We start from the raw sequence: 27,643 nt of genomic DNA, 5'->3' as shown, positions 1-27,643 counted from the left end.
ACGCCTGGCTAATTTTTTGTATTTTTAGTGGAGACGGGGTTTCACTGTGTTAGCCAGGATGGTCTCGAACTCCTGACCTCATGAACTGCCCGCCTCAGCCCCCCAAAGTGCTGGGATTACAGGCGTGAGCCACCGTGCCCGGCCCTGGACACACCTCTTAACACTTGCAGTACCCAGCATGGCGGGCCTGTGCACACCTCCATGCCTCTCTCCACATATGAGCTCCCACTGCCTAAAACGCCGAGTCCTCTATCCATCTGCAGAGACCTTCCTCAGCTCTGATCTCAGCTCTGCATCACCTTGAATCCCACCCCTCTGAGCCTTCACTGAGCAGACCTGTGACCCAATGCCAGTTTAGATTGGTGTGCTTCCTGTCTGCTTTTCATTCCAGACCAGGCTAGGAGCTCCCCAAGGCTGTAGCCCCGGTGCAGGGACCTGCAGCCATTTGCTGGCCGGTAGAGAGGCTGCAGGAAGCCACAGCGGCTGCCTAACCAGGCCTGCAGCACCTGGACCGAAGACCCTTTTCCATCTGAACTGTGGGAGTTAGGGGTGGCTAAGCTCAGAGACAGAGGTCTGATCAGTCTCTCCTTTCCTCGAAACTCTCCAAAAGGTCCCATACCACTGAGGAAATAGCCAAATCCTCATAGTCACAGCCCTTTTGTCCTCCCACCTCATCATCTCCTTGCCCCCTTCCTCACTCTGCTTCAGCCCCACTGGCCTCCTTGCTGTTCGCCAAGCACAGAAGACTCTCCCGCATCAGGCTTCCGGACTGTTCCCTGTTCCTTCCATGGGAATGCCTTTCCCAGACCCCTCCTGGTCACTCCCAGGCCTCTGGCAGAATGTCTACCCATCCTGTTTAAAACTTTTCCCCAATAGCTCTTGCTACCCCTGACAAACTCTTACATCTCAACTATTGTCCTTTCCTCCCCGCTGCCTTAGCAACTCCTAGAGGGCAGAGATTTCATCTGCTCTGCCCACCACTATATAGCCAGCCACTAGAACAGGCCGGAAGCGCAGAAAGAGCTAAGTAAGTATGTGTTGACTGACTGACGAACAAATGAATGAAGTGAGATGGGGGCTTTGGGGATTCGGGTTTACGCACCACACCAAAAGCATTCGAAGGCCGGGCGAGGCCAGGCACTGCCGAGGAGGGCGGGCCGGGGGAGGAGCGTATTGGCCACGCCCGGCCACGCCCCCAGGCCGGCGGAACCCAAGGCGCGCGGGCCTGCGCTGCCGGGAGGATTGAGGGAAGGGCACCCGCGCCGCCGGAAGGAGCCGCTTGTTTCACGGCCCTGGGACCCGGGCTGGAAGGCAGGGTATCAGCTATGGAACAACCTGGGCAGGATCCCACCTCAGACGACGTCATGGACTCGTTCCTGGAAAAGTTCCAGAGCCAGCCTTACCGTGGCGGCTTTCATGAGGACCAGTGGGAGAAGGTGGGCGGTCCTGGGGTCTCCCCCACGTGTGTAGGGGCGTCGTCCGGACTCGTGGGGCACCCGGGCTCTGGGGCGCCACCCTCAATCCCAGATCCCTGGCGCTGCCAGCCGATCGCTGGTTTCTAGTTGAGTATTGAAAATCGGCCTCGAGGTTTTGAGTCGCTTCTTAAGCTGAGAACCTAGGTTTTGGAGTCAGGCCTGTGACTCCACCACTTAACTGGCTCTGATATGAGTCAGTTACTTAACTTCTCAGAGTCCGTTTCCTCATCTGTAAAACTGCGCGAACTATATCACCAATAGCAAAGATGAAATGAGACAGTTGGTAAAGTGCCAAGAACATAAGGGCGCTCAATTAATGGTAATTCCTGCCGCTCTTGTAGAATGTGAGAACTAAAACAATCATTAGAGACCATTACACCACACTCCCATTTTACAGAAGGGAAGCGGAGGCCTGAATGGATACAGCTAGCTGTGATGATTTGCAAATCATGATGAGTAAAAAAACTTTGGTAATGAGTCATGGAATTGGATCTGCTCAGTAGAAAAGCTTATTCATGTAGTTCATTCTTAACCATTTACAGGAATTTGAAAAGGTCCCCCTATTTATGACGAGAGCGCCATCAGAAATTGATCCCAGGGACAATCCTGACTTGGCTTGTCTCCAGTCAATTATTTTTGATGAGGAGCGTTCTCCAGAAGGTATCTTAACATGACTAATATTTGTTTTGTGTTTCCATTGAACTGAAATTAAGTGTGGGTTAGAAGGGTTCTGATTGATAACAAGAAGTAGTTAGCCTGAGCTAACTTGTTATTATTAATTCCAACATACTTCTTTGTATACCTACTAAGTGGTAAGGATTGGGGATACAGGGGTGAATAAGACACAATTCCACCCTCCAAGGTCAGGTTCAGTGAGAAGCCTTTTGTCTTAAAGAATCAAGACAAACTTATGCTATAAGTGTCAACATGTAGGTGTATACTACAGCTGTAGTGGGTCCTGTTGGAACACTTTAAGGAGCAGGAGTGGATTCACAATAGATAGGAAATTTGAGCTGAATCTTTGTAATTTTGTAGGCTTTTACTAGGGTGAGGAGGGGAATTTGCACTCCACAGAATAAACAACATAAGCAAAAGCAGAAGTATAATCAATCCCCCTGCCCCTCACTGATTTCTTCAGTGATTAAAAAAAATTCTTTTCTTCAATAGCTAGGATGAGTGTACTTTTTTCCTTTATACTTCTTTTTTTGGAAAGCACTTAGTAATCTACCTTGTAAGATATTTGGAATTAGCATTACATTTGTGCGACTTTGTCCATGTTGATACCCACTTTTATCATAACATCGAGTTTCCTTTCCCTATTGGTTTCTTCGCTTTGGTGTGTCATATAGTACATTATTACATGATTTAGAATCTATTTTTAATGAGCCTTTTAAAAAGTAGGCAATAGTGATTATTTTTCCTCTTCTTTGCAGAACAGGCCAAGACCTATAAAGATGAGGGCAATGATTACTTTAAAGAAAAAGACTACAAGAAAGCTGTAATTTCATACACTGAAGGCTTAAAGAAGAAATGTGCAGATCCTGATTTGAATGCTGTCCTTTATACCAACCGGGCAGCAGCACAGTACTATCTGGGTAATTTATAAGTGCTTTCTGAAGAATAAACTTATGATACAAGCCATTATGATGGTTAGTGGAGGTTTGAGAACATCAGAGGATGAGGGGCTGTTATCCCAGAAACCCAGACTAAGGATAGTTTACTCTGATTGAACTCTGGTCTTCCAAGTTGACATGATGAAAAGAGAAACAGGATGGATTGTGTAATTCTTACTGTCTGAACCCAAAAAGTGACTTGGTCACTCAAGTAAGGTGTTTGATGTATGAGGCAGTATGTTCTGAGATTTTTGAGCCCAAGGGCTTCTACTCTCTCAAAAAATGTGTTTTTCTGGCCTTTTATCCTCTTTTCAAGGATGCTAGCAGGATTAAGGCAGTAGAGATCTTTAGGTGAGATAAACTATTTTAATCTAAGGGAGAATATCTCAAAGCGTTCTGTGGGACCTTTGAAGTAAAAATATTTTTTGGTTGGGTGCAGTGGCTCACACCTGTAATCCAAGCACTTTGGGAGGCTGAGACAGGAGGATCGCCTGAGGCCAGGAGTTCAAGACCAACCTGGGCAACATAGTGAGACCCTGTCTCTCCAAAAATTTAGCTGGGCATGGTGGTGCCTGCCTGCAGTCCTAGCTACTTGGGAGGCTGAGGCAGGAGGATCGCTCAAGGCTACAGGGAGCCATAATCACACCACTGCACTCCAGCCTGGGTGACAAAGTGAGACCTGTTTCTAAAAAGTTGCTTGGATGAGGAATTTTAACTCATTTATTTATTCATATTTTTTACTTTATTACATTTTTTTGTAGAGACAGGGTTTTGCCATGTTGCCTGGGCTGGTCTCGAAATTGGGCTCAAGTGATCTATCCGCCTCAGCCTCCCAAAGTATTGGAATTACAGGTGTGAGCCACCGCACCCAGGAGATTGAGGAAGTTTGGAAAATGCTGCTTCTTAGAGATTTACAGTACATGTTAACATGTTAAAGACACTGAGATAGCCTGCAAGAAAATAAATTTATCCTGGGTTTCTCAAATTTTGTAAGCCTCCTCTTCAGGTAACACCAACATCATGCAGGTTCTGTAGTCGTAAATTTGGGAAATGATTATATAAGTAGTATTGCTGGTGACTAGTCTTGGTTATGTTAGACCTGTGGGTTTTTTTTTTTTTTTAATAATTTATTTTTTTAATTGAGACAGGGGTCTCGCTATGTTGCCCAGGCTGGCCTTGATCTCCTGAGCTCAAGTGATCCACCTGCCTTGATCTCCCAATGTGCTGGGTACTCAGTGGACCTTTTCAGTCTGGAAACTTATGTTTCTAGGACATTTTCCTGAATTCTTTGATACTTTTCTTTTTCTTTTTTACTCTTTTTTCTCTTTTTGGAAATCCTGGCTGCTGGTACTTTGGGAACCAAGTAGGAGAAGAGGACCAAGGGCTCAATCTTTAATATTTCCTTTACTGAATCACCTTTGTGCCTGGGGGTTCCAGTCCAGAGACCCACTGTTTTATTGTCTGCTAGGGTAAACCTCCAGTCCTCCACCTGGAGGAACAGGGGAGGAGTAGGTCACTGGTGCAGCAGAGGGGTAAGGAATATGGGACTCTGACTGCTTCTTAAGTAGATTTTCAACCCACCTTCACCCCTACTTCCAGAGGTACCTGGTGCCATCAGTTCCTGAGTCCTGAGTACTTCGTAGTTTCTGCAGTGCAGCTTGGTAGCTTTTGTGCTTTCCCTCTGCTGGTTTAGAATTCAGTTTCCTTAAGCCTGATACATCAGTTACTTGTCCCTTTGTTTTCCAGCTTTCACAATGTGTTCTGTGTTCTTCTCATTCTCTTTGTCTTTATGGGAGAGAGAGTGGGGATTGAGTTAAATGTATGTGTTCAATCTGCCTCCTTTAACTAAAAGTCCTTGGATCACTTTCATGTGCATTTTTTTCCATGGATGAGATCCTGCTGTTCTTCCAGTTTGATATTCAGTTTTTTCACTTAATTTTATAACAAACAATTTCACCGTCATTAAAAATCATTTTTGAATGTTATTTCAATAGCTAAAGTTGCATCATATGGACATGCCACTATTTATACTGTTTGCTTTATTGTCTGCTATTGTTGAGTATATAGACTGTTTTTTGGTTTTTATAAATAATGCAAAAATAAATAAAGTCATAATATTTTTCTAATAATTCTGATTATTCATTAGGCTAAAGCACGATTTGGCAAACTAGGACTCAGAGTCCACCCCTGGCCCCTTGGCTTGCCATGAACTAAAAATGTTCCATACTTTTTTTTTTTTTTTTTTTAAAGTGACAGGGTCTTACTCTGTTCAGGCTGGAGTGTACTAGCCGTGATCATAGCTTAGTGCAATCTTAGACTCCTGGGCTCAAGCAATTCTCCCACTTCTGCCTCCCGAGTAGGTAGAACTATAGGCATGTACCACCATGCCCAGCTAATTTTTAAAAATTTTTTTGTAGAGAGAGAGTCTTGCTATATTGCCCAGGCTGGTCTTGAACTCCTGGTCTTAAGCAATCCTCTCTCCTTGGTCTCCCATAGTGCTGGGATTGCAGGAGTGAGCCACCTCCCCAGAGGTTTCTTACATTTTTCAAGAATTGTAATAAAATGAAGAAGAATGTGCAGTAGACCACATGTGGCCTGCAACACCTAAAATATTTATCTGGCCCTTTACAAAATATTTTGCTGACCCCTGGGCTAGAGATTTAGGTAAATACTAAACCATTAAGTAATAATTACAGTATACTCTAGAAAGTTAAAGTATACCTCATGGCTTGCTAGTTTGGATAACTGGTATGTGTGTGACTGCATACTTTTTTTTTTTTTAAATGCACTTACAAATATATACATGTGTGTCTAGATATTTAGTTTTTTTTTTTTTTAAATAGGCTTCCTCTATACTCATAGAACCACCACTTAAAACAATATAGAACAGACATCCTACCATGTTTCTTACATGAGGATCTATCTCATTCTTTTTAATGGCTGCAGAGTATTCAATAGTATGGATTTACCATAATTCATGTAATCATTACCAAATTGAGGATATTTGAGTTATCTCCAGCTTTTCACAATTAAAGTAATGCTGTAGTTAACATGCTTTTACATTTATCCCTGCACATTTGTTCAAGTATTTTTGATAATTTTCCAGAAGAAAATTGTTGTGTCAAAGTATATGTACAAAATACATGCTAATTTGCTTTCTAATTTACCCTGAGAGTACCTCTTTTCCGTATCTTTTCTAATACTAGATATTATTTGTCTAACTTTTAGCAATTTCTTAATTTTAATTTCCTAATCATTAGCGATGTTGAACATCTTTTCATGTGCTTACTAGCCATTTACAGTTCTGTAGATTGCCTGTTATAGACATTTCTAAGGCTCTTGACAAGTACAACCATATTTTTTCAAAAAAACAGTTGCTCTCATTTGTGTTTCCCCAGGATTGTACAAGAGTGTCTTTGTCACTACATATAAAATTTTGGAAACATTTTGATCTCAAAACTTCTCTCTTTTACTAAACGGTGTTTTGTTAGGCAATTTTCGTTCTGCTCTCAATGATGTGACAGCTGCCAGAAAGCTAAAACCCTGCCACCTCAAAGCAATAATAAGAGGTAAGTCTTGTAGAACTACAGTATGACATTTAAAGCTTTGATATGAAGGTGCTAGGATACTAATAAAGTCATCTTATTTTTGCAGTCTGGGTATTAAGTTCCTGTTCCTTATCAACAGCAACATGCCACTTTTAAAAGAATTCCTCAGAGAGTGACTTAACCCTTTATGTAATAAGAATTTGTAGAGAACTAGAAGCCCCTCATTTTAAATTAATAAAAAATAAAATTAATTAAAACAAAGCAGTTACAAAGCCATATTCTGATTTTTTTTCCAAATTAGCTGATTGAAAGGCAAGGTCTTCAAATGCCATGTTAATGTTAATTAAAAGATAAGTTATGGGACCTTTGCTGATGACTCTGGTGCTGAGATGTTCTCAGATTATGTTTTCTCTTGTAGTCTGACCTTTCTATGTAATAACAGTGCTTTTATTACTTTTATACTTCACCTTTTCTTTGAGAAGCTCATAGGTGCTTTGCAAACTTTAATTTATTCATCACATATTAATCTTCCCTGCATCCCCATGGACCAGCTTAAAATGCTTTTTCAAAATTATGCCTCTTTAAATGTTCATGGTTAAGGGCAGTAGGCAGATCCATGTCCCTCAGCTGTAGGAAAAGAAGGTACTGAACAAAGATTGGCTGATAAATTGAATCTAGGTAATCCTGTGGAATTTGCCTCAGGCTAGAAGTGTGTAATCCTTGATTCAGTTGTTGGTTTAACTTACAATGTGACCTTGGCAAGACACCCACTTTGAATATCAGTTTGCTCATCTCTAGAAGATGGGGTTAGAATCTGTTGGCATCTAAGCCCTTACAGTGCTTATATTTTGAAATTCTGTGGCAAACCTAAAGAGGCTAACTGGAGAAAAATGTACATGATAACATGAAATTTTTTTTTTTTTTTTTGGTGGGGGAGAGGCAGCTTAAACTGATAGCCATAAAGAACAAAATTAGGAGACACCTAATGTTTTTGGCCTTGCCACTGCCTTGATGAATAGCTGAAGCAAAGTCTGCTTTTTCCCTCCATTGAAAAAATCATCTGGGATGGACTTTATTCTTCCTGTTTGCAGATGAGGAACCTAAAGCTTGGATATGCTTGGTCCTTTGTCTAAGGTCTAGCTGGTAAATGACACAGCCAGATTTCTAGCCTTGATCTATCTGGTTTGCCACTAAGTTATAGCTTTTCCTACTTTAAGAGCCCTTAATACCAGGGAGACTTACAAGAGTTTTGAACTAAATGGACCTTAGGGATTTTTCTGATTTAGGACACAAAAAATATTCTCCCTTGTCTGGGGACTGCAGTATAAGGGGCATTATCCTCCATTTTGCCTTCAGGGTACTGGCTGGTAGTTGGTGGGGATGGGAGATCTTGCCCAAAGCAGGCTCTTTCCGTGCATGTTTTTCTTGAATCCTAAGGGTTCTGGGTTCTGCAGGTGCTTTATGCCATCTGGAACTGAAACACTTTGCTGAGGCCGTGAACTGGTGTGATGAGGGACTGCAAATAGATGCCAAAGAGAAGAAGCTTCTGGAAATGAGGGCTAAAGCAGACAAGCTGAAGGTTGGTGACTGTCAGCAACCAATTAGCATTTGCTAATTAGCAGTAATTAGCATTCCCAAGATTGTGTCTCTCAAGTCATTGTAAACTTTTTAAAAACAAAACCCAAAACTAGTCCCTACTCCTGGAACTCTGTGGAGCACACAGACAAGTAAAGAGTTATAGTGTGATATAGAGGTAAGCAAGGATAGATGGTGTGTATAGTGGTAGTACAGTCATGTGCCACATAACAGTGTTTCATTCAATGATGGAACTCCGTATATATTACAGTGGTCCCATAAGATTATGATGCCATATTTTAACTGTACTTTTTCTGTGTTTAGATGTGTTTAGCTACACAGATACTTACCATTGTGTTACAGTTGCCTACAGTATTCAGTGTAGTTATGTGCTTTACAGGTTTGTAGCCTGGGTGCAATAGGCTGTACCATATAATCTAGGTATGTAGCAGGCTATACCATCTCAGTTTGTGTAAGTACATTCCATGATGCTTGTACAACAATGATTGTGCATTTTTCAGAATGTATCCCCATCAATCTGAATGGAGACACGTCTTGTCCAGGGCAAAATTAGATACCATTACTATATACAGTCACATAACAATGTCACGTGTTCAGGGCCAGCTAAAGACTCCCAGTGTATATTATATACTCCCATTCCGTAGTATAAGCCATGAAGAGAGACCTAAACCAGGAATTAAGAGACCTTAAGACTAGTTCTGGCTTTCTATTAACAGGCATGTAAGACAGTATTGCACAGTGGCTAAGAGCTTAGACTCTGGAGCCACTGCCTGAATTTGAAGACTCCCTTCATGACAGTTATGTGACTTGGACAACTTGCTGATCTCTTTGTGCTTTAGCTACCTCACTAGTAGAAGGAGAATTAAAATATTTCCTACCTTATAGGGCTATTATATAGTTTAGATGGTTTAACGTAAATAATGTTTTTAAATAACACCTGGAGCATACACACAGTAGTGCTATTTAAATGTTGGATATTATTTTGGGTAGTGATGGTATTCTGTTATTATTACTGTTTTTAATCATCATTTTAGCTATTATGTGCCAGAAATGTCATAAATCATCAGCAATGACCAGAGGTCATTCTGGTCATATGAAATGGTAGAAAAGGTAGATCTCTATGGACCCACATGGCTCAATAACAGAATTCTGAGCCTAGGTAATTGGGTATGGCCAGAATTTCTGAAAGTGGTATATACAGGAATGAATGTCTAGAGGGCTACTGGGGACAGTCACAATTAAAGGGAGATTTCAAGGCCCAGAAGCCTGATATTAGGTCTAGGTGACATTGCTTGCTGAATAGCTGAATTATTCTCCTGTGTCTGAGTACAAGCTGATTCTGGGTTCCTATGTGCTTGGCATATAGCCAACAGACTCGTGGCTATGTTAATATCAGACAGAGTAGACTTGAAGGCAGCAAGTGTTACCAGAGATGAAGTGAAGCTTTTTTCTTTTTTTTTTTCATGAGACAGAGTCTTGCTCTGTTGCCCAGGCTGGAGTGCAGTGGCATGATCATGGCTAACTGCAGCCTTGACCTCCTGGGATCAACTGATCCTCCTGCCTCAATCTCCTGAGTAGCTGGAACTACAGGCGTGCACCACCATGCCAGGCTAATTTTTTTTTTTTAATTTGTAAATTTGTAGAGTTGGGGTTTCACTATGTTGCCCAGGCTGGTCTCAAACTCCTGGGCTTTAATCCTCCTGCCTTAGCCTTCCAAAGTGCTAGAATTACAGGCATGAGCCACTGTGCCCAGCCATTGAAGCATTTTTTTAAATGATGAAAGGACCAGCTTATAAGAATATTTAACAATTCTAAATGTGTAGGCACCTACTAACAGCTTCAAAATGCATGATGCAAAACTTGACAACTCAAAGAAGGAAGAGACAAATCCACAAATAGGTGGAAATATCAACTATCTCAGTAATTAATAAAACCAGTATTTAAAAAATAGAGAGGGGTAGTGTCAATCACAGTGGTGGACTAAAGATGTTTAAAATTTTTCTCCTCCATAAAATCAATGAGGAAACTGGCAAAAATGATCAGAATTAACTTTTCTAGGACTCTGGAAATGAACCAGAGGTTTGCAGCAATCTGGAGCATGTTTATTCAAGAAAAATGATGGAACCTCAGTAAGAACAGCAAGCTTTGTGACATTTTAACTTGCTCTATTCTCATCTCCCTCCTCCCCAGTTCCGCAGTAGCCTTGAAAGCCAGTAGCCCACAGTCATGGTGAAAATGAGCAGCCTGCAGCCACCAGACGAGGCAGAACAGGGTTGGAGCTCTTTCAAAGCCTTTTCCCCGGAGAACTGTCATGATTTGACAATCTGGTAGATCCCTGGAAGACCCCGCTCACAGGGCTATTTTTATATGACCTGACTTGGAGCTTACCCAGTATAAAAAGCTTTTTTACACAGGGCCAGAAAATAGGGGGAATGAAAATGTGGGAGAGAATTTGTCAAAAAACAATTAGAGGCAATTGTTAAAGATTGTAGGAGCTGAAGCAGTGGATAACACTGGAGCAAACAATAGGTGCATCATAAAGCTTAAAAGGAAAAACTGGGGAATGAAATTCTGTGGGGGCTCCGAAAAGCTCCAGTATTCCTGAAGATCTAGATGGTCACACGTGTGCCCAGGGCTATACATGTGCTCAGGAAAGACCTGAGAAGACCCTAAGCTCTCAGAGTCTCTGCAAGAAGGAAGTGAAGGCTAAGGTAGAATTGTAAACTGCTTGGGTGAATGCTAAAAATGTGCTTCAACATGTACACAAAGCCTCTTGACAAAGATTGGAAGACTTACTGTCTCGTCATTAGCTAGAGGAAGCCTAGATGTGGGACTTACTAGACAAAGACTTTAAACCAGCTAATTTAAATATCTTCTCAGAATGAAAGGAAATAGTGTCTAAAGAACTAAAAAAAGTATGAGAATGATGTCTTTCCAAATAGAGAATATCAACAAAGAGAAGTTACTAAAAAGAACTTAACAGAAGTTGTGTAGTTGAAAAGTACAATAACTGAAATGAAAAATTCACTAGAGGGGCTCAACAGCGCATGTGAGCAGGCAGTAATGAGAATCATCACACTTAAGATGTGTCAGTTGAGATTATCCAGTCTGAAGAACAGAATGAGAAAAGAATAAGGATGAAGAGAGACTTGTACAATGCCATCAAGCATACCAACAAAGGCATAGTGGGGGTCCTAGAAGGAGAGAAGAGAGAGAATGGGCAAAAGAATACTTGGGGAAATATTGGCCAAAAACTTCCCAAATTTGGTGAAAAACACTGATGTATACATCCAAAAAGTTTAACAAACTATAAGTGGGATAAACTTAAAGTGATCTCTACCTAAACACATTATAATTAAACTGTTGAAAAACAAAGAAGAGAACCTTAAAAGCAGCAAGAGGAAAATGACTCTTCATGTACAAAAAATCCTAAGGAAAATTAACAGCTTTCTCATCAGAAGCCATGAAGGCCAAAAGGCAGGTAAATGACATATTCAAAGAGCTAAAAGAAGAAGACTGTAAGAATTCTATATCTAGCAAATCTATTCTTCAAAAATGAAAGAGTGGAAGAGAAATAGTAGTAAAACCATCTATATGCAGACAACTTGACTGTGTATATAGAAAATCCTAAGGGATCCACTAAAAAACTCTTGGAACTAAGTTCAGCAAGCTTGTTGGAAACAACATCACCAGTACACAAAAATCATTTGTATTCTATAGATTTTTAATGAACACTCTGAAAATGAACTTAAGAAAACAATTCCATTTTAAATAGCATCAAAAAACACTTAGGAGTACATTTAACAAAAGTAGCTAAAACTTATACTCTAAAAATACAAAAAACATTGTTGAAAGAAATTAAAGAAGACCTAAGTAAATAGGAAGACATCCCATGTTCATAGATTAGATCTTAATATTGTTAGATGGCAATACTCCCAAAATTAGTGTATCAATTCAGTGTAATTTTCTTTTTTGAGACATGAACTTGCTCTAATATTCAGGCTGGAGTGCAGTGACATGATCATGGCTCGCTGCAACCTCAAACTCCTGGGCTCAAGCAGCCCTCCTGCCTCAGTCTCCCAAGCAACTGGGACTATAGGCATGTGATGCCACATCTGGCTAATTTCAGTGCAATCTGTATCAAAAGTCCAATTGGCTTCTCTGCAGAAATGGACAGGCTGATCATAATATTCACATAGAAATTCAAGGGACTCTGAATGACCAACAATCATGAAAGACAAAAAAAAAAATACAGAATTGGAAGACTCACACTTCCCAGTTTCAAAACATATGACAGAGCTACAGTAATCAAGGCATTGTGGTACTGGCATAAGAATAGACATATAGGTCAATGTAATAAAATTTAGAGCTCAGAAATAAGCCCTCACATTTATGGGGAATTTATTTTCAACAAGTGTGCCAAGACCATTCAATAGGGAGGTAATCTTTTCAACAAAGGATAGTGGGACAACTGGATATTCACGTGTGGGAGAATGAAGCTAGAACTTTACCTCATACTATATAAAAAAGTTACCCAAAGTAGATCAAATACCCAAATGTAAGAGCTAAGACTATACAACTCTTAAAAGAAAACATAGATATGAATCTTCATGAACTTGGATATGACACAAAGCACAAGCAACAAAAGGAAAAGTAGATTGATTGCACTTCATCAAAAGTAAAAACTTTTTGCTTCAAAGGATACCATCAAAAAAATGAAAAGTTAAGATAAATGTGAAGAAAAAAGTGAAAAGGGGCCAGATGCAGTGGCTCACACCTGTAATCCTAGCATTTTGGGAGGCCAGGGCAGGAGGACCACTTGAGGCCAGGAATTCGAGACCAACCTGGGCAACAAAGTGAGACCTCATCTCTACAAAAAAAAAAAAAAAAAAAAAAGTGAAAAAGCCCACAGAATGGAAGACAATATTTGTAAGTCATAAGGGACTTTTATCTACAACATATAAACAACTGTTATCATCTCAATAAGACAAGTAACTCAGTTTTTTAAATGAGGAAAGGATTTGAATAGACACTTCTCCAAAGACACACAAATGGCCAAAAAGCACATGAAAAGATGTTCAACATCATTAATAATTAGGAAATGCAAATCAAAACCATAGTAAGATACCATTGCATACCCACTAGGGTGGTTATACTTTTTAAAAAAAATCTATAGAGACAGGGTTTCTGTCACCCAGGCTGTGTTTCATAGCACTCGGATCACACCACCAGAGTAGTACATAATCCACCTGTTATACTGGCTCTTTACTTGTCTGTACCCCTCAACCCCTCAGTAGACTGTGAGTTCCTTGGGTACATACAGGAAGTAAATTTAAACTGCTGCTGCCACTGGGTCTGACATCTAGGCATGTACTTTGTAAATGTTTATTGAACTGAATCTGACCACTGGTATTCCTTAACACAGGAGCTTGGGTTGGATAGAGGCCAGAGATAATAATTTAGGAGCAGGCTAGTGCAATAGAAGAGGAAGCCAGGTCTCTAGAGCTGATGCATCTAAATTTCATTTTTAGCGAATTGAACAGAGGGATGTGAGGAAAGCCAACTTGAAAGAAAAGAAGGAGAGGAATCAGAATGAGGCTTTACTCCAGGCCATCAAGGTGAGTTCTTAAACCTTAGGTTTTTATGGTCCTGCTAAATCCACTAATCCTGTGAAGCTCGTTGGGAACCTTTCTTGGGATGCTTTACCTGAAGGAATTTGTTCATTTTCTTTCAACTTTGGTAAAGCAGTGTGACAGAGGAGACCAGGCTCTGGAGTCAGGCCACCCCAGTTCAGTCAGCTCTCTCATGTGCATGTGTTGGTCTCAGTAACATATACAGTTGTCTCCACTTACCTGAAGCAGATGTATTCCAGGATCCACAGTGGATGCTTGAAATCTCAAATAGTTCCAAACCCGATTGTCATCAGTCAGAACACATTTCTGTTTGTGTCTTCCACCCACAAATATAATGCCTTTTCTATCTTAGCTAAAGCACTTATCACACACTGTGGCCATAATTTTTGCAGTTTGAGGTACATCAGCAACAGCAAAACTAGCATGAATTTCTTTTTCCTTCTTTGTAATTTCACAGATAGAAGGTTGCTCTTACCATAGATCTTAGCAACCTCAGCATACAATTTTTCTTCTAATTAAGTGGACAAGTTTCACCTTTTTACTTAAAGGAGGTAGTTTATAGCTTCTATATGGCATATCCGAATTGCCAGCATCAGTACTCTTGTGCTTTGGGGTCCTTATTAAGTAAAATGAGTGTTACTTAATACAGGGACTGTGATACCATGACAGTCAATCTGATCATTGAGATGGGTGCTAACTCACAGGTGGGTATCATCTACAGCGTGGATGTGCTGGCCAAAGAGCAGAGCCTGTGATTTCATCATCTGCTACTCAGTGCATAATTTAAAACTTACAGGTTGTTTATTTCTGGAATTTTTCATTTAATATTTTCAGACCATGGTTGACCACTGGTAACTGAAACTGTGGAAAGCAAAACCGTGGATAAGGGGACACTACTGTACTGAATACCTGCTTTGGGTTAAGTGTTATTTAAGCTTCACAGTGGCCTTCTGAAATAGGTTGTCTTGCTTCTGTTTTTTTGGATAATAGTTTCAGAGAGGTGAAGACACCTTACACAGCTAACATGTGTTAGAGCCGGGTCCTTGCTCTTAACCACTGGGTTGTACGGCATCCTGAGAAAGTCTGACATTTTAGGATGTTGCTCTTATAACAACAACAACAATAACAAAATGCCACCCTGTCTTTCTCTTTTCTGTATTTTGAAATATATATAGTCTGACCCAAATCTTGCTTTAACCTTGATACCTAGGGAGTCACCTGTTTGAGCTTGTTTGGTCTTAACAAAGGAGAGAATATCTGCTGGGAGATTATGGGATAGGTTTTTTTTTTTTTGAGATGGAATGTCGCTCTGTCACCCAGGCTGGAGTGCAGTGGTGCAATCTCGGCTCACTGCAGCCTCCACTTCCTGGGTTCAAGCAATTCTGCTTCAGCCTCTCGAGTAGCTGGGACTACAGGTGCACACCACCATGCCCAGCTAATTTTTGTGTTTTTAGTAGAGATGGGGTTTCACCATATTGGTCAGGCTGGTCTTGAACTCTTGACCTCAGGCGATCCACCTGCCTTGGCCTCCTATAGTGCTGGGATTATAGGCGTGAGCCACGGTGCCCAACCGGCATAGGTTTTTTGTTTTATTATTTGTTCAGTTAAATTATGCACCATTTATGTTACTTGTTGACTGTAAGAAACTTAACACTGCTAAAACTTACTCCACTATTCCCTCCCCACAACAATCTGTTTACATGTATTAACACGTTAAACAGATTAGAATACTCCAGATTTTCCATCTAATTCTCATTCACAGTGAGGGATTTGTTCGTTTTCTTAAATGTAGAATATGGGATGCCCAGACACCCAGACATTTGCATAAATCCTTTTTTTTTTTTTTGGTTCTCTTCTTTAGTGTAACCCTTCATCTCAAACTTAGCATACATAAGAATTACTCTCAACAGTACACGAAGCCATGCATGCTGTATTTTACTAACGGTTTAAGGGAGGAGTCAGCAAACTGCAGCCATTGGAACACAGCCCTGCCTATTTGTTTATGTACTACTTATGGCTGTTTTCACACTACAGTGGCAGAGTTGAGTAGTTAATTTTGACAGAGACCATTGTCCAGAACTCTTAAAATATTTCATATCTAATGCTTTAAGAAAAAGTTTGCTAACCTCCAATTTAGGGGATATCATCAAATCTAATTTTGATTGCATGTCATTTCCCCTCATGTGCTAACCTTAGGAACTCCTGCACACCTACATAAGAGGTGACCCTACTATTTCAGACCCTTAATTTATGCCCATGTCTAGGAGACAGTCAAGATTAAGTCAATGCACACTCTTTTTAGTATTCCATGTCCCAACTAAACTGAAACATTTGACATTTCTTTTTTTTTTTTTTAATCTTTTCTGTCCTTTTGCACTTGCTGCTCGTTGGAGTGGAAGGCTCTTCCTCCCTTCTAAGTGCCCCTCCCTTCCAACTTCTCTGCTTTTCAAAGTCATTGTTCAAGGCCTAGCATATCTCAGTCACCTCCAGCCCCCAGGGCTGAATTAATTATTCCATCGTCTATGGTACTACAACTCCACTTCTTACCTTATATCATCATTATTTCCATAGCTGTCTCACCACTTGATATTGAGCAGAGGCTTGAGGGCAGGTAACCATGTCTAGTTCTCTGTGACACAGGGTCCAGCACAAGATAGATGCCCAATGAAGGTGAGTTAAGTGGTACCTACTATGTGCCAGGCCTCAGGAATAATGAAGATGGATTGTGTGTAGAGCTGTTCCTCAGGGAGCTCCCATTGTTATGGTGTTTTTTTTTGTTTGTTTGTTTTTTGATGTATTAAAGTTAGTTGTCCATGTTCATTCAGGGTACAGATGAAGAAAATTAAATTAAAAATAAAGTTAGTCGTGCAGCCTGGACAATATAGTGAAACTCCGTCTCTTCAAAAAATAAAAATAAATAAAAAATAAAAAAATTAGCCAGGCATTATGGTTTCTTTATTTCAGTAAAATGGGTTTGCATCCTCCCACACAATAAGATGTGCATTATGTGTGTGTGTTTCTGTCTTTAACCCAGGCTAGGAATATCAGGCTCTCAGAAGCTGCCTGTGAGGATGAAGATTCAGCCTCAGAAGGTCTAGGTGAGCTTTTCCTGGATGGACTCAGCACTGAGAACCCCCATGGAGCCAGGCTGAGTCTAGATGACCAGGGCAGGCTGAGCTGGCCTGTGCTCTTTCTGTACCCAGAGTATGCCCAGTCGGACTTCATCTCTGCTTTTCATGAGGACTCCAGGTACTGACTTGCCCAGGAGCCCTCTGCTTTTGCTTGCATGCTGTCTCTGTTTTTGTGGCAGGAGGGACAAGTGGATTTTTGGTTGAGAAGGGAAGATAATGGTTTAGAGGGTTTCACACCATCTGGTTTGATAATAACCTCTCTATCCTGTAGCTGACTGAACCTTGACTAACTAGGTTTGCAATGACAGACAAAAGTCTCATCGTCATACTAACTGGGCTAGTACGTGCAACACCACAGTATTGTGTTTGCCAAAGAGTGGTACACATCACTGGTGAAATAGGAAGTCATTTTAGGTAATACATGCATAGCAATTTAAGTGAATATTAATTAGAAAAAAATATATAGAGGCTGGGCGCTGTGGCTTATGCCTGTAATCCCAGCACTTTGGGAGGCTGAGTCAGGCAGATTACTTGAGGCCAGGAGTTCGAGACCAGCCTGGCCAACATGGTGAAACCCAGTCTCTACTAAAAATACAAAAAATTAGCTGGGCATCTGTAATATCAGCTACTCAGGAGGCTGAGGCATGAGAATCACTTGAACCTGGGAGGTGGAGGGTGCAGTGAGCCGAGATCATGCCACTACACTCCAGCCTGGGTGACAAAGCAAGACTCTGTCTCAAAAAAAAAAGAGATATATGTATGTCTTTGATAGATATGTATATATATCAAACTTAACCTGTGATTTCATAGGGTTAATGTGTAGAATGAGTCTAAGTGTAAGAGTGTAAGAAAAGTTTTTTTGTAATTTTTTTTTTTTTTTTGGAGACCAAGTCTCGCTCTGTCGCCCAGGCTGGAGTGCAGTGGCATGATTATGGTTCATCACAGCCTCCAGCCCCCAAGCTCAGGTGATCCTCCTGCCTCAGCCTCTCAAGTAGCTGGGACTACAGGTGAACATCAGCACATCTGGGTAATTTTTTAATTCTTTGGTAGACACAGAGTCTCTCTATGTTGCCCAGGCTTGTCTTGAACTCCTGGGCTCAAATGTTCCTCCCACCTCGGCCTCCCAAAGTGCTGGAATTACAGGCATGAGCCACTGCACCCTACCAGAAATGTTTTTAACCCTGAAGCTGTTTAAAGAAAATTATGTCAGCTGGGCACGATGGCTCATGCCTGTAATCCCAACACTTTGGGAGGCCAAGACAGGAGGATCACTAGAGGCCAGGAGTTCAAGACCAGCCTGGCAAACATGGCAAAATCCTGTGCCTAATAAAAATATAAAAAATTAGCCGGGCATGGTGGTGCATGCCTGTAGTCCCAGCTGTCTGGGAGCCTGGGGCACGAGAATCACTTGAACCCAGGAGGTGAAGGTTGCAGTGAGCAGAGATTGTTCCACTGTACTCCACACTCCAGCCTTGGTGACAGAGCAAGACTTTGTCTCAAAAAAAAAAAAAGAAAAGAAAAGAAAAAAAGAAAATCCTGTGAGTCAGGTGCAGGGCTCACACCTGTAATCCCAATACTTTGGGAGGCTGAGGCAGGAGGATAATTTGAGCCCAGGAGTTTGAGACCAGCCTGGGCAATATAGGGAGACCCCCGTCTCTACAAAAAAAGAAAAAAATTAGCGAGGCATGGTGGCATGTGCCTGTAGTCTCAGCTATGCAGGAGGCTAAGGTAGAGGAATTGCTTAAGCCCGGAAGTTGAGGCTACAGTGAGCTGTTATCATGCCACTGTACTCTAGCCAGGGTGACAGAGCGAGACCCTGTCTCAAAAAAAAGAAATAAAATTATGTCATAATAGGACAAGTGATACATATACACATTTGGGGTACTGCTGTCAAATGGGTTAAGCCTGCATTTCATGTTTTATACATTCTAGATAACTTTGAATTAGTGTCTGGGGACCGATGTGGGAAAATAGATCATGAGTTATTGATACCCAGAAAGTACATGTTTTATCCTTAGGTTTATTGATCATCTAATGCTGATGTTTGGTGAAACACCCTCTTGGGACCTAGAGCAAAAATATTGCCCTGATAATTTGGAGGTAAGAGAAGTTTTATTTCGTTCCTCTATGGAATTAATTTTTTTTTTTTTTTTGCGGCAGGGGAAGCAGTCTGCTTTATTTTTTTGAAAATTATAGTAAAATATACATGACATAATATTTACCATTTTAACCATTTTTAGGTATATAGGTCAGTGGCATTAAGTACATTCACATTGTTGTGCAACTATCACCACCAGCCATCTCCAAAACTTTTTCATCTTCCCAAATTGAAACTCTAAGTACTTCATATAAGTGGAATCATACAGTATTTGTCCTTTTATGTCTGGCTTATTTCACTTAGCATAATGTCTTCAAGGTTCATTACATATTGTAGCATGTGTCAGAATTTCCTTTTTTTTTTAAATTTTTGAGATGGAGTCTCGCTGTTTCACCCAGGCTGGAGTGCAGTGGTGCGATCTTGGCTTACTGCAACCTCCGCCTCCCAGGTTCAAGCGATTCTTCTGCCTCAGCCTCCTGAGTAGCTGGGATTACAGACGCGTGCCACCACACCTAGCTAAGTTTTGTATTTTTAGTAGAGATGGGGTTTCACCATGTTGGCCAGGCTGGTCTCGAACTCCTGACCTCAAGTGATCCACTCACCTCCGCCTTTCAAAGTGCTGGGATTACAGGTGTGAGCCACCACGCCCAACCAGAATTGTTTTCCTTTCTATTTATTTTTATTTTTTGAGACAGAATCTTGCTCTGTCACCTAGGCTGGAGTGCTGTGGTGCAATCTCAGATCATTGCAACCTTGCCTCTTGGTTCAAGTGATTTTCATGCCTCCGGTTCCCAGGTAGCTGGGATTACAGGCATGCGCCACCACGCCTGGCTAATTTTGTTTATATTTTTAGTAGAGATGGCACTGTACAGTTGCTCTGTTGGCCAGGCTAGTCTTGAACTTCTGGCCTCAAGTGATCCGCCCTCCTTGGCCTCCAAAAGTGCTGGGATTACAGGTGTGAGCTACCGTGCCCGCCAGAATTTCTTTCCTTTTTAAGGCTGAATAACATTCCATTGTTGGGATTTTTTAAATAAAAAATCACAATATCCAGTATAAAGAATTACCTTTTTCTAACATTTGAGAATAGGATGCTAACTGATGTCCCATTACCCCTGAATACTTTACTGTGTATTTCCTACATAAAAGGACATTTTTCTTTATAATACCCATATAGCTATCAAAGCAGGAAATTTACATTAATTCACTGTTACCATCTAACCCTCAGACTCCATTCAGGTTTCACAAATTCTTTATAGCAAAAGGGTTTTGTTCAGAATCACATACTGTATTTAGTGATCATGTCCCCTTAGTCTCCTTCAGTATGGAAGAGCTCCTCAGTCTTTCCTCCACTTTTTTTTTTTTTTTACTTAAAAAATTTTTATTCATATTTTTGTGATCATGTGACTCAACTGCAGTACACTTTGAAGATTACAGACCACTTATTTTGTAGAATGTCTGTCAGTATGGGTTTGTCTCATGTTTCCTTCTGACTAGATTTGGATTATACATACTTGTTTGTTTGTTTTGAGATGGAGTTTTGCTCTTGTTGCCCAGGCTGAAGTGCAATGGTGTGATCTCGGCTCACTGCAGCCTCTGCCTCCAAGGTCCAAGCGATTCTCCTGCCTCAGCCTCCTGAGTAGCTGGGATTACAGCTACTCAGCTACCACGCCCAGCTAATTTTTTGTATTTTTAATAGAGATGGGGTTTTGCCATGTTGGCCAGGCTGGTCCTCAAACTCCTGACCTCAAATGATCTGCCCGATTTGGCCTCCCAGAGTGCTAGGATTACAGGCGTGAGCCACCATGCCCGGCCTGGATTATGCATATTTGGCTGGAATATTACAGAAGTGATGCTGTATTCTCATTGCACCTATCAGATGGTACATGATCTCCATTTGTCCCATTACTCGTGATGTTCACTCTGATCACCTGATTGAGGTGGGGTCTGCCAGCCTTCTCCACTGTACAGTTACTTTTTCTTTATGATTAATAAGTGTTTTATAGGGAGATGCTTTGAAATGATGTAAATATCCCATTGCTCATCAGATATTCAACATATTTATTTATATTGGTGGATTTATAGTTTCCTGTTTCATTTAATGAGTTTTAATCTGTTACTATGATTGTTTCTTTTATGCTTAGAATATCCCAGATTTGGCCAGTGGGAATCTCTTCAAATTTGTTTCTGTGTCCTTTTGACTTGTGTCTATTTTTTAAGTGGTTGCTTTCTTACATAGGATGTTCTAGGTTCAGATTGTGCTTTCCTTGCCCCAGCTCTGGAATTAGCTATTTTTTCCCAAGAAGCCCTGGTTCTTTCTAGTGAAGAATGGTATTTAGAAGCCGAGATCTCTGTGCAATAAGTGTATAAGTGTATTGATTAATACAATGGGGGTAGAGAGGCAAGCTTACTGCCTCAATGCCTTCTCAGTGCCACAGCTTGGGGGAGAGAGAGAGAGAGAGAGAGAATGTGTGTGTGTGTGTGTGTGTGTGTGTGTGTGTGTGTAAAACCATGAAGTCTCATAGGTATCTCCAACTCTAATTCAACATCCACAGGATTTTTTCTCCCTTTCTATATTTGTAACAATGACTTTCTTCTTGTTCTTTTTTTGTTTTTGTTTTTTTTGAGACAGAGTCTGGCTGTGTTGCCCAGGCTGGAGTGCGGTGGGGAGATCTTGGCTCACTGCCAAGATCAACCTCCTGGGCTCAAATGATCCTCCCACCTCAGTCTCCCAAGTAGCTGGGACCATAGGCGTTTGCCACCGTGCCCAACTAATTTTTGTATTTTTAGTAGAGATGGGGTTTCACCATGTTGCCCAGGCTGGTCTTGAACTCCTGGACTCAAGTGATCCACCTGCCTCAGCCTCCCAAGTGTTCAGATTACAGGCATAAGCCACCATGCCTGGCCTGACTCTATTATTCTTAATATAGTTATTTGTTTGATCAGTTCCCTTCCTGTCATCACCACTGGCCCCTCTCCTATGTGGAGCCTTCCTCACCCTACTTGGACTCTTGACTCCACATGTTACGCTGCTGCCCCAGCGTGGGCGTCTTCCTCACCCCGCACAGACTCTGACACCCCACACTGCTCAACGACCCTACATGGACGTCCTCCTCATCCTGCTTGGGCTCTGACACCCTACAGCAGGCCACCCCCTGCCATGAGTGGTCACCCTCCTCACCCTAGTTGGGCCTGTAAACTCCATATTAGTTGTCCCCATGCATGGATACCCTTTTCACCCCACATGGCCTCTGACACCCCACCTTGGACAGCCATCTTACAAGGGAGCACTTCTTCCCCTGCTCAGGCCTGCTGGCCCCCAGCATGGATGCCCTTCTTCACTGGTCCTGCTCTGACACCCCCGGCAGCTTCCTGTGCAGGCGTCTTCCTCACCCTGCTTGGGCTTTGACACCCTGCACAGACATCCTTCTCTCCTTCCTCAGGCTCTTTCCTTCTCTGAGCCACCATAGCTTTCTCCTCCACATACCTGATGGCTTTAGTCTGAATTGTTAGGGAAAGGAGGGCTACATAGGCCTGGCCTTGAGTCTTGACTCTTCTGTTTACCAGCAGGGTAATGTTGGCAAGTTGTTCTCCTTCTCTGAGCCTTGATTCTGTCTTTGGAAGATGGAACTGATAATAGCCTCTTTTACAGTGGCATGGGGGGGTACTAAATGCAAAGCACCCAGCTACACAACCATATAAAGGAGGCATTCAACTGCTAACCGTTGCCATCTTTTTAATTTTCCCTGGGCTTAGCCTCAACTAAGGCTGCCGAAGTGCTTTATCTCTGACTCTTGCCCTTCTGTTAATCTTGCAGGTCTACTTTGAGGATGAGGACAGGGCAGAACTATACCAGGTGCCTGCCAAGAGCACCTTGCTACAGGTTCTACAGCACCAGAGGTGAGTCATCTCATGGCGCTGAGTAGATTGGGGAAGATGCTCAGTGTATTAGTCCATTTTCACACTGCTGATAAAGACATACCTGAGACTGGGCAGTTTATAAAGAAAAGAGGTTTAGTGGAGAACTCACAGTTCCACGTGGCTGGGGAAGCCTCACAATCATGGCAGAAGGCAAGGAGGAGCAAGTCACCTCTTATGTGGATGGCGGAAGGCAAAAAGAGAGAGCTTGTGCAGGAAAACTCCCTTTTTTTTTGAGATGGAGTTTTGCTCTTGTTGCCCAGGCTGGAGTGCAATGGTGTGATCTCGGCTCACTGCAACCTCCACCTCCCAGGTTCAAGCAATTCTCCTGCCTCAGCCTCCTGAATAGTTGGGATTATAGGCACCTGCCACCACGCCCGGCTAACTTTTGTATTTTTAGTAGAGACGGGGTTTCACCATGTTGACCAGGCTGGTCTTGAACTCCTGACCTCAGGTAATCCACCTGCCTTGGCCTTCCAAAGTGCTGGGATTACAGGCATGAGCCACCACTCCCGGTCAAAAACTCCCATTTTTAAAAGCATCAGATCTCGTGAGACTTAGTCGCTATCACGAGAACAGCACAGGCAAGACATACCCCCATGATTCAGTCATCTCCCACCGGGTCCCTCCCACAACACATGGGAATCATGGGAGCTACAAGATGAGATTTGGTTGGGGATACAGAGCCAAACCATATCACTCAGGCACCATCCGAGGAGTAGAGCCAGGTTCTCATTCCACTGCTGATTGATTGCCTCATACTCCCCTCCCTTCTGCCCTGAGCACAGAGCTGTGTGAGACAGCAGCCATGGAGACTGGCCGGGCCCATTAAACTTAGCCATTGGTCAAACAGGCTGTAGTGTGATGATAGCCCACTGCACTACAGCCATAACACTCCAGACCAGGGGAGATAAATAGGACTGGTCTGAGAAGGGAAAAGCTGCCTGGCTTTTTGTACATGAAGGCTGCTAGGATGGCCTTTTTTTTTTTTTTTTTTTTTTGAGACGACATCTCGCTCTGTCACCCAGGCTGGAGTGCAGTGGTGCGATCTTGGCTCACTGCAACCTCTACCTCACCCCCCAGGTTGAAGTGATTCTCCTGCCTCAGCTTCCTGAGTAGCTGGGATTACAGGCGCCTGCCACCATGCCTGGCTAATTTTTGTATTTTTAATAGAGATGGGGTTTCACCATGTTGTCCAGGCTGGTCTCAAACTCCTGACCTCAGGTGATCCACTCACCTCGGTCTTCCAAAGTGCTGGGATTACAGGCGAGCCACTGCACCCGGCCAGCCTTCCTTTTCCTAATCGTACCTATACCTCTGTCTCCTGATGCTCTTTCTTTTGTTTGCTTTTTCTTATTTTGAATTTTTTTTTTTTTTTAAATAGAGACGGGGTTTTACCATGTTGGCCAGGCTGGTCTTGAACTCCTGGGCTCAAGCAATCCACCCACCTCAGCCTCCGAAAGTGCTGAGATTATAGATGTGAGCCACCACACCCAGCCCCTAAAATTTTTTTAAAAATTATTTTTATAATAGAGACAGGGTATCTTCTCCAGGCTGGTCTTGAACTGGGCTCAAGCAGTCCTCCTGCCTCACCCTCCCAGGTAGCTGGAATATCAAGTGCATGCCAGTGACCCGGCTCCTGATACTGTCATATGAAGAAAGCATTGGCTCTTGAAGTCAGACCCATCATCATTTACTGGCTGTGTGACTCTAAGCACACGCTGCCTCTCTGGGACTGCCGCCTCATCTCTGGAACGGGAGTAATACATGCCTACACATTTCTCAGGTATTTGAGAGCCAATGACAGGATAGGAGTTGAAGTGCTGTTGTAAACTGCACAGGGCAGTCCTGCTGTAGGAGGGCATCTTTGTCATTAGCAGTGGCAGCAAGTTGGATTTGGCAGTTGTCTCAGAGAAGCTGTGAGGTGTTCTTGGACTATAAGGGAAAGCCCTCAGCAGATTTGCAAATTGATTCTTGGACTACTTTTCCTTAAGCTTTGAGCAAAGCAAAGAAGAGAAAAGCAGATGCTTTTGCACTTAAGCTAAAAGAGCCCAATGTATTAGTGTAAAGAGAGTGGTTGGATGTGGTAGGAAATGAGGCTAGAAAGCTAAGTTAGGGCCATACAGGAAGGCCTGAATGCCCTGCTAAGGAGCGTAAACTTTATCCTGATTGTGGTGTACACCAGGGTTGATTTTTAAAAATTAAAAAGATTTTAAAAGATGTACAGAATAGGCCGGGTACAGTGGCTCATACCTATAATTCCAGCATTTTGGGAGGCTAAGGCATGAGGATCACCTGAGCTCAGAAGTTAGAGATCATCCTGAGAAACACAGCGAGATCCCGTCTCTACAGAAATTTTTTTTATGGTATTGTGCACCTGTAGTCCTCGCTATTTGGGAGGCTGAGGCAGGAAGATTGCTTGAGCCCAGCATTTCAAGGCTGCAGTGAGCTATGATCACACCACTGCACTCCAGCCTAGGTGAGAGTGAGACCCCATCCTCCCACCACCCAAAAAAATTACAGAGTATGTAAAGATTTGAAGTGTACTGTTCAGTGGCGAGGCCTGAAGTAGGAGGAGGTGGATTAGAGGTTTAGGAGGTAGATTGGATGGGAGCTGGTGTAGTGTTGAGTGATGTGATAGGGGTGTCCAGCTAGGCTTAATGCTTTGGCTTGGTAGGCAGGAAGGAAAGGTTTTTCCAGATCTGACTGATACCTTTGGTGGTGTTTTGCTCTGGTCCCAAATCTCGCTTCTTCTAGTTTTTGGACACATTTTTAGCTGCTCATTTTCTCAGTTGTTAGCAAATTACCCAGAATTCTTTAAAGGCCTGAGTTCTGCCCTACCCCAGAGGAGAAATCTAAATAGAAAGCAGACCGATGCTTGGAGGAAACCAGTTTCATGCTTCTCAGAAAATGTAAATGCTGTTGGAAGTTACTACCGTTAAAATTATTACCATAGGCAAGAGCCTACCCAGGACTGGTTTCTGGCAACTTCAGACCCTAAACTGGGTGGAGCCACGAAATAGGCCCTCTGTCCCAAAGCAGGCCCACTGAGTAATACAACACCCCTATCCCTGGGAGGCCAAAGCCCTCCCTGCCTCTCTAGCCTGCCTGACTCCTTTTGCTTTGTGCCCTAGCCACAGCAAACGTTCTGGTTACTTGCACCTCCTGGCTTTTGCTCCCCAACCCCCATCACCACCCCTTCCCCAAATTAAAGCCAAGTTCAGACATGGCATCTTCCAGGAAGCCTTTTTTGATTCCCTTCCTCATAGAGGGAATCGTGCCTCCTTGGGATAATGCTGCGCCTCACAGATGCTTCTGCAGTTGTGCCTTGCTGTCATTAATTGGTTCCTCATCTCCCTCCCCTCCAGGACTGAATTTGAGAACAAAGATGATGGTGTGGGGGTGTTGGTTTTTTAATCTCTGTGTTTTCAGCACAGGGCCTCGCTTACCACTGAATGTTGAATGAATGAATAAAACCATGCTTTATATTTTTATTTCATATTTAGCCACAGACATGCATGATGCCAGAGGACTGGCCTAAAGGTTCTGGCTAGGTTGTAAGGATGAGAATGTCATGCTAATTTGCCAGATTTATGAACAACCACATAACTGTGCTAAACCTGCATTTTCATGTTGACTCCCATCCAGAGGCTCACCTTGCATGTTGTTAGGAAGGTGCATGGATGGTTAAGATTGTAATTAAATTAACACCCTCTCTTTTGTTGTATTCACGGCAGGTACTTTGTAAAAGCCCTGACACCAGCATTTTTGGTCTGTGTAGGATCCTCTCCTTTTTGCAAGAATTATCTCCAGGGGAGAAAGGTGTACCAGATACGATGACTAAGCCAGGGCCCCTGGATCTCCTCCCTCACCCTCCTCTGCTGGGAACCTAGCACACCTGAATCAGCTGGACATACTGCTGGAGTCCAGTGCTTTCTTTCCGTCACCCTGGGGATAGTCCTTCCTGGCTTCGTGGTTGGGGAGGAGCCTCTGGCTTCCCTAAACTGCAGCCTCTCTGGCTGGTCTTCACTTTCCTCAGTTGATATAAAACTCTGGGCCTTGGCCATGATGTCCTTGGACTCCATTGCTAAAGGGACCATCTGCTGCAGTTACCACAGCAACTGACCTGAGCGGCACCCTGGTCTGTGGAGATGGACTCAGGATCCAGTGACATGATTCTGAACTTCTGTGGAGTTTGACACCTTAGAGAAGCTACCCCTCAAACTGCACATCTACACACAAACAAACAATGCATAGGATTCCAAGGCTTTAAAGCTGAGAGACCCTGGCCTCAAGTTATTTCATGCGCACAGAGGGAAGCCATGTGGGGTTGCTGCAGATGCCTTGAGGTGAAATGGGGGCAGGAAAGCCACATCTTGCTCTGCATTTATAAAGACCGTACAAACTGAGATCCTTGGTACCCCTAAAAAGATTGCCAATTTTCTTCATCTTTGCCATATGGAAGACTGTGACAGACTTGGACAGTGGCCTCTTGAGTTCCTCTGCAGTTTTGACATTTAGGATTTTGTGTCTTTTAAACTGGAAAATCTTCTAGCATGTTGGGTTGTTATAGAGTATATTTTTGTCTGCAGCTGTTTGTTACCCCGTTCCTAAGAGGAGTTTATCCATCCTGA

At 42.6% G+C, this 27,643-nt stretch overlaps 1 protein-coding gene across 3 annotated transcripts; it reads left to right on the top strand.

Moving 5' to 3' along the window:
- Positions 1–938: 938 nt before the first annotated feature.
- TTC4 (tetratricopeptide repeat domain 4) lies at positions 939–27,643 on the top strand. Of its 3 annotated transcripts, none has more exons than XM_055349777.2 (10): positions 939–1,027; positions 2,018–2,135; positions 2,909–3,070; positions 6,580–6,657; positions 8,091–8,215; positions 13,764–13,850; positions 16,900–17,114; positions 19,015–19,096; positions 22,909–22,991; positions 26,747–27,643. In XM_055349777.2, the coding sequence occupies exons 2-10, from the start codon at positions 2,042–2,044 to the stop codon at positions 26,847–26,849; spliced, it is 1,029 nt and encodes a 342-aa protein (XP_055205752.2). In that variant the 5' UTR covers positions 939–1,027; positions 2,018–2,041; the 3' UTR covers positions 26,850–27,643. The 3 variants fall into 3 exon arrangements, with proteins under 3 accessions (XP_055205752.2, XP_004025900.5, XP_055205751.2); XM_004025851.5 differs by lacking the exon at positions 939–1,027 and adding an exon at positions 1,182–1,436; XM_055349776.2 differs by lacking the exons at positions 939–1,027; positions 26,747–27,643 and adding exons at positions 1,256–1,436; positions 24,611–24,790.

Source organism: Gorilla gorilla, chromosome 1, assembly GCF_029281585.2.
Source record: "Gorilla gorilla gorilla isolate KB3781 chromosome 1, NHGRI_mGorGor1-v2.1_pri, whole genome shotgun sequence".
In the NCBI taxonomy this organism is placed as follows: Eukaryota; Metazoa; Chordata; class Mammalia; order Primates; family Hominidae; genus Gorilla; species Gorilla gorilla.
The sequence above is the reverse complement of the archived record's forward strand: the minus strand, read 5'-3'. Positions and strand labels throughout refer to the sequence as shown.